Here is a 13,821-nt window from a genome sequence, read left to right as displayed (position 1 = left end):
TAGCAGCTCTGCCCAGCTCGCCAGCACTGCCAACCGCATCGAGGCTTTGGAAAGCAACGAGGGAGAAGATGAGAGCAGGGTTAAATTCCTCAAACAGAAGGTGGGATGCCTGTCCTAGTGCACAAGCCCCAAAACTGTATCTTGATATATTAGGGATACTCCGCTTAACTAACCCCACAGCAGAGATGCTCCACCCTTCTGTTTCCAACAGATTAGGAAATGTCCGGACCTCCTTGTTGCAAAACCAGTAGCAACACAAAGCCATGAGGCCTGGTTTTCAGTGCTGGAGGAAGCTTTGAGAGGTTGCCTATACCAGTGTCTCTCAGGCAGCTGCCTGCAGGCCTCTGATGGTAGAGGGGCCAAAAAAACACCCCTCTGTACATGCATCTTCCTCACACACCAAACAGCCCATGAATCCACCTCTCCAGGGCTCCAGCTGCCAGATCACCACCTCATCCTCTTTCTTTTATCAAAGTTCCCGACTTTCAATCTTTAGCAGTGGCTCCCCATACACCCGATTTCTTCTCTCCCTGCCGAGCCACACAGGGTTTATCCAAGCTGCTGACTACAGAAAGCACCACAGAGCTTAAACCAGTGCTGGCCCTGGCCCGCACCTCAGCAGGGTTTGCTGCAGCGTCATGATAGGATGAGGGCCCCATCACACAAATACTGAGAAAATACCTGTCCTTGGCCTGAGAAGTGTAGAGCTTTTTACAAAGAGGCTCGAATTTCTCAGCAAAGCCCCTTCCTCAGGCAGCTGACTAGCAGACGCTAAGGCAGCCAACCTACTTCTGTCTGCGTTTCTTCCTGGCTAACAGTGTGAGCTGGAAATGAGAGAGGGAAAACAAAGCCTTGTTATTGAGCAAACAGTTTGAGGGGGGCAAACAAATAATCAGAAACGCTGGAAACTTCTCCAGGCACACAGGGTGCGGGAGGGCGGAGGGAGCTGGTGGTGTGGCCTCTGTCCCTGCCATTACCGCTGGGCAACCGGAGGGGCCTGGCAAAGCGCCCTGTGACAAAAATGGCTGCTGCCAGGCTACCTCGCAGCTGCTGTGCTGTGAGGGGGCATCTGAGCCCCCGGGAGGGCCCCCGGTTCCACCGGGCAGCCCCGCTTCAGCCGCTGTGACGGGGACGGGCCCGGGGTGGCGGGATGGGCCGAGACAGGCCCGGCTGCTTCAGGAACTACGGTTACCAGCATGCACCGCGGCGAGCCCGCGCCCGCGGCGTGAGGTGGGCGAGACCACAGCGCTGACGGCGGGGGGGACACTTTGAGGACTTCCCTCCCACACACAGTTCTCAGAGGTCTCGACCGCCTCACAGCTCTCCCGGAGATCCGGCGGGTAGCGGCTGCGATGCCTCCGCCATGCAAGGGGGAGCGGGCAGGGGAGAGGCCCGCCTGCACCCCCTTGCTGCTCGTCCCCCCGCCCCTTTGCTCATGTGGCACTGGCCTCCCGCACATGCGTAGTCCCGCGCGGCCCCTCCCAGCACGCCGCGGCTCCATGCGCTGAGGCGCCACCTCTCAACCGAACTTGCTGTGGCTGCGGGGAGGAGGGGCACCGCCTCCTTATTGGGCGCCGGGCCAGCGGCGCGGGCCGGGATTGGTCGGCGCGGGCGGGAGGCGGGGTAGGGTGCCGCGGCACGGTGAGGCGGCAGCTCTCGGGGCGCGCTGTCTCCAGAAGGTTCCGCGCCGCGCTGCAGCCGCCGCCGCCGCCACGATGATGGGCCCGCGGCCTGTTCTCGTCCTCAGTGAGTGTCGCCGCCCGCCGGCCCGGCCTCCCGGCGGGCTCCCGAGGCTGGGGGGCGAGCAGGGGGCTCCCCCTCTCCCCTCCCCGCCGCCATGTTGGGTCCCCCTCGCGGCCGGGCCCGGCGCTCCCCTCCCGCCGGCTGCCCCCGGGCCCCGCGGGGGCTGCACAGCCGCTGCCCGGGCCCCTCCGCCCCCTGCGCTGGAGCGCTGCTCGTTAAGGCCTTCCTGGCGGATCTCTGTTTCCCCCAGCCCTGTTTCCCCCCGCAGCCGTGTTTCCCCTCGTTGGGGTCGGTTTGTGCCTGGGCTGCTCGCCTTAGCCAAGAGGCAGCGCTTGTAGCCCTTTCCTTAGGCCTCCTTACTTTGTTCTTGGTGTTGCTTTTGCCGTTGCTTTATCGTAGAATCGTTTAGGTTAGAAAAAAGTCTTTAAGGCCACCAGGTCAGCCTGCTCCCCCGGCACTGCTGAACCGTGTGCCTCATCACCACACCCATGCGCTTTTTAAGCGCCTCCAAGGGATGATGGCTCCATCACCTCCTTGGGCAGCCAGTGCCGATGCTTGACCAGCCTTTTGGTGTAGAATTTTTTCCTCTTATTCAATCTAACCCTCCCCTAGCACAACTTGGGGCTGTTTCCTCTGTCCTGTTGCTAGTTATCTGGGAGAAGAGACTGACCCCCACGTGTCTGCAACCTTCCAGGCAGCTGTAGAGAGGGATAAGGTCCCTCCTGAGGCCCCCTCCTCTCCAGGCTAAACGCCCTCATCTCCCTCAGCAGCTCCTCATGAGGCTTCTGCTCCAGACCCTTCCCCAGCTTCATTGCCTTGCTCTGGATGCTTGCTTTTGTTGTGTTTTAAAAATGTATATGCACAAACATCCACTCCTAAAGTAAATCTGTGCTCATCCAGCCTAGGCCTGTAACAAAAGACAAGCGGCACCAAACCTCGAGGTGCTTTAGGGTCCTTTAGGGCAGACCCTTGTGACAACGAGTCCCCAGGTACATCTGTGAGCCTGTGGCACGGCAGTGGCAGCTCACCCTAATGTGCCAAAGGCCGAGCGACACTGATATATAAATCTTAAACCAATGTTCTGTTTACTCTGTGTGATCTGGCAGATTTCTTCGGAGTCACTGCTCTTTGATTTTTCATGGGGGAACAGGTTGTATTCCAGGGTTGCAAAATTTTGTCTCAGTTGAACAATAAGGAATGTCGTTTTTCACTGGCGCTTATGTCTTAGAGTGGCTGTGGTATTTATATTGTAAACTTAATTTAGAACTGGTCATATATCAAGTGCGTGTGATTGAGATGGTGTCTTTGATGCGTTGTCTGAATCACCGTTTCAGTCTTGGACTTACTTGGTAAGATCATATTAATGTACTTTTCTTTTTTTTTTTTTTTTTAATTAAAAACTTCAGGTCAGAATATGAAACGCGAGTCTGGAAGAAAAGTCCAGACTGGAAACATCACTGCTGCCAAGGTACCGTATTCTCGTGTCAGGCTGTTTTGATTCTTTTTGGTTTTTAATATATGTGTGTGTATATTTATATACTTATATATTTAAGAGGGTAAACTAGATCTGAAGCATGTTTTCTCTGTATGAATCCAGAGCAGAAGCGGCATAGAAAATGAATTTTCAGTGTTAAATAAGTGCAGTGTAACTGAACATGGAGGAGTTTAACCCACCGAACCCTCTTTCTCTGCAAAATCTGAGTGTGTCTAAATTTTGAAATCTCTTTTCAATAATAATTCGGTGTGGTGCCGCTTACGATCCCGCTGGCCTTGTTCCCACACAGTTCTTAACTTCTGCTGCATCTAAGCAGCTGCAGAGTGATCGGGTCACGTAAGCTTTGCACTGGCTACTTGTTTCATATAGACTGTGGGGTTTTTAGACTTTTTGATGCCTCATTTCTTTTATTCCTCCTAGACTATTGCTGACATTATCCGAACATGTTTAGGACCAAGAGCTATGATGAAGGTAAGGACTGTCGCTGAAGTACCTGTGCTGTGTACTGAAACACTACACGTTACCAGTCAGTGTAAAAATTGCTTCTCTTTCGGTTTCAGATGCTTTTGGACCCCATGGGTGGGATTGTGATGACCAATGATGGCAATGCTATTCTTAGAGAAGTAAGTTTCTCCTAAAGGATTGTTTTTACTTAACATGTGAGTCAGAATCTTCGAGGATACAGTTACATAGCTGGCAGTGGAACTGTGTTATTTCATCGTCTGTCTTGAGAGCCAGGAGGTAGTAAACAGCAGTACCAAGAAGGGTGCTGACTGGGGAGGAGTTAAATATTTCCAGTGAATGCTCTTCCTCCTCAGAAAAGTCGGTTTGACCCCAGGGTGCTAAGTTTTCACAGAGATTTTACAAGAGCGATGTAAGTGCTATGGTAATTGTAGCTATAATCACTTGCATCAAAAAACTTAGGAGTAGATGTCTGCTTTTACAGCACCAAATAATTAGAACAAGAAATCACTGTCATCTTTCTGGTGCAAGTGCTGTTAAAATAACATTACAAAAATCGTAATGTCTGAAAAACTGTGAGAGACGCAGTCCTGTGAAATAAAAGGCCTTATTTTGGGTCTCAAAAAGGAAAAAAAAAATCTTTGCTATGGTTGGGCAGAATGCCTTTGATTGTTTAAAAGGTTTGGTATTTGTGCCATGGAGTGATGCAAGATGTTTTAGCTTTAGTGTTCTGGAACACAAAACATACCCCTTGCTCCCCTGCAGATTCAAGTCCAGCATCCAGCTGCAAAATCAATGATCGAGATCAGCCGTACTCAGGATGAAGAAGTCGGAGATGGGACCACATCTGTAATTATCCTTGGTAAGGAGAGTGGATAAGACATAACTTTTTATAAAAGGCTTAAGGTTGAAGTTTGCCCTTTTTGCTCATCAGAGCCCAGTAAGTATGCCTTAACGAGACAGATGCTCGTTATTTACCAACTCTAAAATTGAGTCGCTTGTGGCAGAGGATGTTCATTAGACCCTTAGGTTACCAGCTCCATGCTTTGTGAGGTTATATTCTTTCCATGAGATAAGGACAGGTATATATAAGTACATCTATACATCTATTTATATTATATATAAGTATATATGTAAGTATAAGGAAAAGTATAGATGATGTTAGAGCTCTCTACATGGATAGCAGATACTTTTTGTCTGGTGTGCTGTTCTCCTGTCTTGACTGTTGATTGTTCTACAAACTTACCTGGGGAATTTTGATGATTTTTATTATTATTTTTTTTAGCTGGAGAGATGCTCTCTGTGGCTGAACACTTCCTTGAACAGCAGATGCATCCAACTGTGATCATTGGGGCTTACCGTAAAGCTCTGGATGACATGATCAGTATTTTAAAGAAAATTGGGTAAGTGTGGGCTGGTGGGAGTTAGGGAGAAGGGATGTGGTGTTTCCGTGCTGCTTAGAGATGGTTCTTGAGGGAATCATGCTCGTAAAATAGAATTTAATATAGTTGGAGAGGGATTCAATGGGATTATGAAGAGGTTGTAGCTTGGAGTAATACTCAGTTTACTGTGTTGTGTTTTTTTTTTCCTTGGTGTCAGCACTCCAGTGGACGTGAACAACAAAGAGATGATGCTTAAAATCATAAAGAGTGCTATAAATACCAAGGCAATAAACCGCTGGTCTGACTTGGCCTGCAGCATTGCTCTTGATGCTGTTAAGACCGTGGAGTTTGAAGAAAATGGCAGAAAGGAAATTGATATTAAAAAATATGCAAAAGTAGAAAAGGTGAGTATGTCCTGAAATGTTTCTTACCTGTGTGCCCCTTTCCCCTTCTGAGCTGGTTGTTCCAAAGATGCAGTGGGAAGAGTTTTGTCTACTGATCTGCAGGCAAAACCCTGGAATTTCCATCGGTGCTGGCAGCCTTGCTGGTTTACAGTGAAAGTGGAGTCAGTTATTTCAACTCTTCTAGAAAATTTGTCAAAAAGACCATTTAAGTTTCAGTTTCTGCCTTCCTGTTGCCAGGCAAGGGGGGTGTGAGCAGTTTCTCAAGTTCTTCCATGGATTTCACTTACCCGAAGTCAGCGTGCTCTTAAAATTAATTTGGATTGTGACCTGGATGCATCGTGGTTACTTGGGAGGGTTTTTCCTTTTTCAGTACATGGGATGGATAGTTTGAGGAGCACGGATACCCAGGTTTGCCTAGACTGACTTGCCTCATTTTCCCCCTTTCTTTTGTCTCTCAGATTCCAGGTGGTTTTAGTGAAGACTCGTGCGTTTTGCGTGGAATCATGGTGAATAAAGATGTAACTCATCCCAGAATGCGTCGTGTTATTAAGAATCCCCGCATTGTCCTTCTGGATTGTTCACTAGAGTACAAGAAAGGAGAGAGCCAGGTAAAGCAACTCTTGGTAGAGATGTCCGCAGCTTTTGATTGAAAAGTAGTAAGGAGAACAAATCCAGCTAGCTAGCTAAAAGCGTGAGTGGCAGAAGGATTTCTTCACGTTCTGCCTTTCCAGACACCTTTTGCTTGTATGGGCTAATTCCGCTGCGGGGTCAGTACCCTGGAGAAAAAGGGAGTTAAGATCACTCAAGCCAGGGGATCTGGGTCTGACTCAGGGGAGGATTGGAAGGAATACGGTGAGATATTGACACCTCTTTCTGTGCAGACTGATATTGAAATAACGCGGGAGGAAGACTTTGCCCGCATCCTGCAGATGGAGGAAGAGTACATTCAGCAGATCTGTGAGGATCTGATGAGAGTCAAGCCAGATCTGGTCATCACAGAGAAAGGAATTTCTGGTAATAACACACATGATCTTCCTTCATGTTGAATTAATCTCAGGGTTCACACTGTGTTAAATGCACTGTTCTGTAACTTTTTTAAAAAAGAAAAAAAAACACCCAAGCCACACACACACACACACCCCGAGCCTGATTTTGAGCGTGACCCTGGTTTGGTTTTGTTTTTTACCTTTCTAGCGATTGTTCTACATGGCAGGCATTGAAGTTGGTTCTCGAGGTTGCCTTGTGAATGTGGATGCTTAAAATAGTATTGTGCTTTGTGCTTTTCCAGCATTTGGAAACGCTATCAAAATATCAATATATTGATATCATAATATCAAAATACAGGGCTGAGCCTAGCAAACTGTGCAAAGCTGCGCTGTAATTTTGCCTTGCAGCTTGGTTTAAGAAGCTACATTTAGGTTTTTTCTTCCCATTAACCTTTTTTATTTTAATGATAACGTAAAGTTTGTCACAATAGCGCTGAGTCATCAATAAAATGTCACGATCCTGATTTCAGACTTGGCCCAGCACTACCTGATGAGAGCCAACATCACCGCCATCCGCAGAGTGAGAAAGACGGACAACAACAGGATCGCCAGGTAAACGCCGTCTCCTCGCTGGGGCCCGTTCTCGCCGCCTGTGGCGCGCGGTTGTTCTTACCTCACCCCTTTTCTCCCAGCTCTTTACTTGTGAGCATCTAACCTGAGCGGTGTTCGCGTGCTAGGGCCTGCGGAGCTCGCATCGTGAGCCGCACCGATGAGCTGCGGGAGGAAGATGTGGGGACAGGCGCCAGGCTTTTCGAAGTTAAAAAAATAGGAGATGAATATTTTGCCTTCGTCACCGATTGCAAAGACCCCAAGGCCTGCACTATCATTCTGCGTGGAGCCAGCAAGGAAATCCTAGCAGTAAGTTATTACACGTGCCGCTTCCCCGCCGCGTCCTGGCCACCTTCTTGGTGTCATTGCTTCCTTTCGAGCAGCTTTGGCGTGCGGATGAAGCAAACTCAAATTTCCGCCGGGTTCTGCAGCGACACAAGGATTCCCGTCTGGCGGGCTGTGCTGCCCAGTGAAGGCAAAGCTTTTCCATCCGTCCAAGGAGCCAGCCCCGCTGGCCGCCTTCCCAGCTGCTGGTGTGCCACGGTTCCCTGCCACCGATGATCCTCTGCTTTTTATACCTGTTGCAGGAGGTAGAACGAAACCTTCAGGATGCCATGCAGGTGTGTCGCAACGTCCTCATGGATCCGCAGCTGGTGCCGGGAGGGGGAGCGACTGAAATGGCCGTTTCCCACGCGCTGACGGAGAAATCCAAAGGGATGACGGGTGTGGAGCAGTGGCCTTACCGTGCCGTAGCCCAGGCTCTGGAAGTCATTCCCCGAACGCTCATCCAGAACTGTGGTGCTAGTACCATCCGTGTGCTGACCTCGCTCAGGGTAAGGCGTGGGGCTTGGGGGTCTTCTGAGGAGCTTCAGCCCCTTCCCGCTGCCTCCTGCTCCCCGGATCGGTCCTTCCCTGGCGTTGCTCTTGCGCGAGCAGCTTGTTGAGGGAGTGGCTTTAGTGGCAGTAAGCTTTTACATCAAAGGAAACTGGTGTTGAAGTAACCCGTCCGTTAAAGGGGATTGAGATTGTGGGGGTGTTTTGGCATTAGCTGAGCTGCAGACGTTTTTCCTGAAGGTTTGGGCCAAATTTGAAAGGGTGCAGGTGGGATTAAATAGCTTGTTGGAGGTACCAGCGTTAAAAAAGAAAACAACAAAACCCTGGGGGTGAACAAACCCAGAATCTTCCTTGGGAGATTAGATGGGATGGCACGAGAGAGAATATCTCTGAGTGCAAGTTCAGTATAATTGTTTCAGGTGGTGCTCAGTAACACGCTCATGGATCAGCTCCAGAATTGAAAACATTCTAATGACCTTTTACCATTTTCCTGAGCCCCTGTGGGTCACTTTTCATTTCCAGAAGGTGACTTTGCTGCCTTACGCTGTCGGTGGTGACCTGTCCCTCTCCGCTTGCAGGCGAAACACACTCAAGAAGGCAGCCAGACGTGGGGAGTGAACGGCGAGACCGGAGCTTTAGTCGATATGAAGGATTTGGGGATCTGGGAGCCTTTAGCAGTCAAACTGCAGACCTACAAGACGGCGGTAGAGGTAAGGAGGGAGGCGGGAGAAGTTCCGAGCCTCCGTGGCACGTCTTTTGGGAGAGGGGAGCGTTAATGCTGAGTGCTGGGGTGCTGAGCGTGGTGCCTGTGGGTGTTTCGGCTCGCTGACGTGGGAGGGGTGGCGATGCGATGCAGCACCTGTGGGAGCCCGTACTCGGGCGCTCAGAGTGGTTGGGTTTTGATCCTGTGGCTAAAACTTGTCGTGTTCCATATTCCCCCCCTTTTTTTTCTGCAAGTCCCACCAGGACAGGCTGGGGACGGACTTTTTATCAGGGCCTGTAGCGATAGGACAAGGGGGAATGGATTGAAACTTAAGAGGGGAGATTTAAATTGGATATGGGGAAGGGGGGGAATGATTTTACACTAAGAGAGGGGGGATTTAAATTAGATATGGGGAAGGGGGAATGGATTTAAGCTGGAAGAGGGGAGATGAAGATATTGGGAAGAAATTCTCCCCCGTGGGGGCGGCGAGGCGCTGGCACAGGCTGCCCAGAGCCCTGGACATGCGCAAGGCCAGGCTGGATGGGGCTGGGAGCGCCCCGGGCTGGTGGGATGGGTGTCCCCCTGCCCGTGGGGAGGTGTCCCTCTGCCTGTGGCAGTGGGCTGGAATTCGATGATCTTGAAGGGTCCCTTCACCCCCCAAAGCGTTGTGTGATTCGGTGAAGGACGGGCTGAGCCGGGGGTGGGCGGCTGGGTGCCAGCCATGTGCTGGAACCCTGGCGGTGGCCGGGGCAGCTGCTGCCCCTCGCATCGTCCTGGCCCGAGCCGCCCTCCCCTCAGCGAAAGCTCCCAGTTTGAGCCCTCGCTGGTGGGGCTGGGTCGAAGGCAAGGAAGCAAGGAAGAACTGGTGTCCCCCTTTTCTGTCCCTGCCCGTGGGTGACGGTCACGGTGTCCTTCCCGTAGTGCTGCGCTCGGAGGGTCGTTTTAACGCCAGGCTGGTGGTTTTGGGGTGTGAGGGAGGGGTCGGTTGGGGTTTATTTTTTCTGACCAGCTCCTGACGGGGCGGGGTATGGCACCTTTCCGCAGACGGCAGTTCTCCTCCTCCGCATCGATGACATTGTGTCGGGACACAAAAAGAAGGGGGACGATCAAAGCAAGCAGCCAGCCGCCCCCGAGTCTGCCCAGGAATAAGAGGGGGGGATCCCCCCACTGGGAAGAACCGGGCACCGGGGACTCGACGGTGGGAAGAGCTGGAGCGCCCCCCCCCGGCCGGAGCTGAGCGGGGGGGGAAAGTTTGTCTCAAGCCTGTGGGAGGGACGGGGAAATAAACCCGGGAGGGTGGGGAAGGGCTGGGGGGTCCCCAGGGGAGCACAGGCCTCGCCCCGGGTCCGGGCAGGCACCGCTGACGGTTTGTCTCGTAAATAAAAACGTGTCAATGCAGCCTGTGCTGATGGGGGAGGGGGAGCGGGGGAGGAGCCGCCCCCGCTGGGGCTGCCAAGGGGCGATGGGCAGGTGAATGCGGCCCCTTAAAATCCGTCTTGAGGGGCGGGGCGGCTCCTTTAAGAAAATGGTGCGCGGCGCCTTTAAGGGGGTGTGTCACGTGCGCGGTCATGTGAGCGGGTGGGTTCCAAGATGGCGGCGGGCGCGCGGCTGCCGCTGCTGCTGCTGCTGGTTGGGGTGGGGGCCGGGGCCGGGCGGCGGGTGAGTCCGGCGGGGGAGGGGGGGGGGGCGGCGGCGGCACCGGGGCTTGGATCAGGGCCTGAGGGGTGGGGGCGGCGGCGGCACCGCGGCTCGGACCGGCGCCGGGTGGGAGGGGGCGGCGGTGATACCGGGGCTGGGGGGAGGGGGCGGCGGTGATATCGGGGCTCGGACCGGCGCCGGGGGGGGGGGGGGGGGGAGGGGGCGGCCGCCTCATTCTCCAGCCCCTGGTGCCTGTGGGGCCGCGCCAGGCGCCCAGGGGAAGTTCTGGGGGTCTGATCCCGCTCGGAGCGGGGGGCTGGAGCCCTGTGGCCCCGGCGGTGCCGGTACCGTAGCCCAGACACACCGGGTGTGGGGAGCAGAGCGGCACCCACTGGCGCTGCACCGGGCAAATCCCACCGGGGGGCTGGAGGGGCTGCCCTGGGGGGGCACGGCGGGGGTCTTGCGCTGCCAGCCCGTGCCGAAAGCTGTTCTGAACCCATCGGCCGTGCGACGCTGGCTGAGCACCACTTGGGCCACCGCACCGACCACCTCGCCTTCGGCCTCACCCAGCGCTGGGTAGGACCGAGCCCCCTGAGCCCCCTCGTTGCTCCGCAGGTGTCGATGCAGTACAACCCCGGCTGGAACGGCTCCTCCGTCAACCTGCTCCACGTGCGGGCGGTGGGGCGGGGGGACACCCTGCACTACGTCTGGAGCAGCATCGGGGCCCCCGCCGCGCTGCTGGTGGCTACGGCGAGTGGGAGCAGCGCCCTGCGCCTCAACTGGACCCGGCTGCTCTCTCCCGATCCCACCGGCGCCGTCTGGATTGAGCCCCCCAGCAGCGTGGTCTACTCCACCGCCGTTGTCTTCACCAAGGTACCGCTGGGGAGAGCTGCCCCACGGCCGGGGGTGCGGGGGGGCTGCGCTGTCGGCCGGCAGCGTTCCCAGCTGCAGCGAAACGGCCCCTTGTGCCTCCTCCCCTGGTTGGCTCTGGCTTGGGTTGGTGCCTTGAGTTGGCCAAGGCAGCTCCTTTTTGGAGTCCCTCCTCTCCCCGGTGGCAGCCCCTGGTTCGCCGTGTGATGCGGTGGTGTCCCCAGCACCTGCTGGTGGCTCCCGGCCCCTCTCCCCTTCCTTGTCCCTAGGTGTTTGAGTACAGCCAGACCAAAATGTTGGAAGAGCTCTTCTACCCCACCTACGACCTGTCGGACTTTTCCTGGGACAGCGTCAATGGCACCCTGAACCACACGGCCCTGACGGCCGAGTTCAAGGGCGTCCCGGCCACCGACCCGGGTGGCAGCTTCTCCAACGGCAGCCTGGCCTTTCGGGTAAGTCCAGGGGGGCAAAGGTGGGGCGTACGTGCCACACTGCGACACTGTAGGGAGCACACGGTACCGTGTCGCCTCCAAAGAACCTTCTGGAGAGGGCACGCAGCTCCTTGGTGTCCCAGCCGGTGATGGCGCTGTCCCTCTGGGCTGTGTCCCCTGCAGGTGACAGCCTACGAGGTGGGTGGCCGTGACGGGCCCCTGCCCAGCCTCCTGCACACGGCGAACAGCTCCAAAGTGGAGTTTGTCCTGGCCGGGGTGGCTCCACGGGGCAACAGCTCCCGCTTCGCGCTGGAGGTGGCCATGGTGGAAGAGCCAGGGGTGGCGCAGAAGCTGCGCTCGGCGCGTTCCATCGACGATGAGTACACTCCCACCATCTTCGAGGCGAGTGTGGGGTGACGGCTGGGCTTGGGGACATCCCCTGCTGCAGGGGGAGGGGGATCTGGGGCCAGCGGGCTGGGCAACCTGCCTCCCCGCTGTGGCTTGACCTGCCGCAAAGGCTCCCCCCGTCCTGCCCTCGCTTCACCCGTTGCTCTCTCTCCACCAGATGCTCTCCCTGGTCGCCGAATCCCAAAATGACAGCTCCCCGCTCAGCTTCCTGCAGTGGAAGGCGACAGCCTACGGCTCCCAGACCCCGCGGCGTGAGGACAACATCCAGTGCCGGTCCCACAGCCTGCAGGCGGCCAACTGGAGCCTGCCCGTGTCCAGCCTTGTCCGCGCCTACTTCGGGGAGGGTGTGGGCAGCACCTACACCATCAGCGCCATCAACATTTCTTTTGGGGGAGAGGATGGGCAGGTTTACCAGGAGAAACGCTACCTGAGCTGGTGAGAAGGAGTTTTGCCTCCCCTGGCTCTGGGAAACCCTCTCCAACCCCGTGTGGGATCCTGCTGTGAAATAATCGATCTGATCCTATAGGGGGTCAAAAGCCCCGGATATCCCACCCCTGGGACGCAGCTGATCCCCGTCTCCGTGGCTGATTTGTCTCATCCCCTCTGGCAGGTCGGTGCTGCTGGGCTTCGGGCAGCCCCCCAAGGACACCTTCTCCCCACTTGTCATCTCCATCATGGCCGTGGCGCTGGGCACCCCCATGGTGATGCTCCTGGTGGGCAGCTGCGTGGTTTTCTTTGCCCAGAGGAAACGCTACTCCGAGTACGAACCCATCAACTGAGCGGGACGGTCTCTGGAGAGACCTTCAGGATCCTTCTTGGCACCAGGAAACGACCGCGGCCGCTGCAGCCTCCTCTCTGCCCTCCCTGCGGTCCAGGCTCGGAGGGGACCGGGGCACCGTTTGCAGCAGCTCCCACATCACGTATCCCCCTGTCCCGTTCCCTCCTCCTGCCCAGATCCTGCACCCGCTTACACTTCTTCCTCTGCTTTTTCCTGATCCATCCAGCGAAGTGACCGGGGATGGCTGCTCAGGGTTGCTCTGAGCCGCGGAAAAATCCCCCTTCTCCCAAGGGATAAAACCACTGTCGTGTCTGCGGCCACGCAGCAGCTGGGCCTGGCTGGGCCGTGTCCCGGGCTGCCTGGGGGGCTCCAACCTGGAGGAGAGGGCTGGGGACTGGTACTGCCCCTGCCAGCACACAGAGTGCCTTCATCTTGCTGTGCAGGGGGCATCCCAGAACTGCCCGCTCGCCCCAGCTGGGGCTCACAAGACCCCTCGATCCCCACCAGGCACCGGCTGCTGGTACAAAAGGGAAACCCAGTGCCGCTTTGCCGCAGCTGCTTGAGCTGGGATAAATCCTGTCAGCCCAAAAGGTGCTGAGCTGGCCTCGCTGGTGGTTAACCGTGGCCGGCTCGGAGGTGCTATCCAGCTGCTTGAAGCCACGAGGCCAGCGTGGTCTGCGGCTGCTGGGTGCTGGTGGAAGGTCCCACATCAGTTGGGGCTGCGCCAGGATTTCACGTTCTCCATCGCTGACTTTGGCTTCAACCAAATAAAGCGGATTTCCAGAAGTTCCCTGTGGAAACGCTGCGCTCTGGGAGGGCAGTTCCTTCTCGGGACAAAATCAGCCTCGGAGAGGAGGGAGGGTCCCCGCAGCAGCGTGTGGTGCTCCGGGCTGGTTTTCCCTGAGCCGCGGGCCGTCTCCATCCCGAGAAGCGTGTTTGGAAGAGTCGGACCGTGTTCCCTTCTCTGACCCGGCTGGGCTGCAGCAGGGGAGCTGCCTCCGTGGGACGCAAGGATGGGAGGCGGGAGGAGCCAAACTCTCGGCAGATGTAGGGATGGAAAGGTGTTCCCTTTATTCGG

General features: G+C 55.6%; 2 protein-coding genes across 2 annotated transcripts; both read left to right on the top strand.

Annotated features, from left to right (window-relative positions):
• Window positions 1–1,595: 1,595 nt before the first annotated feature.
• On the top strand, window positions 1,596–9,903 carry CCT3 (chaperonin containing TCP1 subunit 3). Its single transcript, XM_055696733.1, has 14 exons — window positions 1,596–1,746; window positions 3,150–3,211; window positions 3,659–3,709; window positions 3,799–3,861; window positions 4,466–4,562; window positions 4,986–5,103; window positions 5,300–5,486; window positions 5,945–6,094; window positions 6,368–6,500; window positions 7,003–7,084; window positions 7,210–7,390; window positions 7,669–7,914; window positions 8,494–8,625; window positions 9,663–9,903. Exons 1-14 carry the CDS (start codon window positions 1,716–1,718, stop codon window positions 9,765–9,767), a joined length of 1,638 nt encoding a protein of 545 aa, XP_055552708.1. The 5' UTR covers window positions 1,596–1,715; the 3' UTR covers window positions 9,768–9,903.
• Window positions 9,904–10,026: 123 nt separating this feature from the next.
• GLMP (glycosylated lysosomal membrane protein) lies at window positions 10,027–13,529 on the top strand. Its single transcript, XM_055696781.1, has 6 exons — window positions 10,027–10,277; window positions 10,872–11,129; window positions 11,396–11,578; window positions 11,741–11,959; window positions 12,123–12,400; window positions 12,576–13,529. Exons 1-6 carry the CDS (start codon window positions 10,209–10,211, stop codon window positions 12,742–12,744), a joined length of 1,176 nt encoding a protein of 391 aa, XP_055552756.1. The 5' UTR covers window positions 10,027–10,208; the 3' UTR covers window positions 12,745–13,529.
• The last annotated feature ends 292 nt before the right edge of the window (window positions 13,530–13,821 follow it).

The sequence above is a fragment of the Falco cherrug genome, chromosome 19 (genome assembly GCF_023634085.1).
Source record: "Falco cherrug isolate bFalChe1 chromosome 19, bFalChe1.pri, whole genome shotgun sequence".
Classification (NCBI taxonomy): domain Eukaryota; kingdom Metazoa; phylum Chordata; class Aves; order Falconiformes; family Falconidae; genus Falco; species Falco cherrug.
This window is presented reverse-complemented; position numbering and strand designations above follow the sequence as displayed.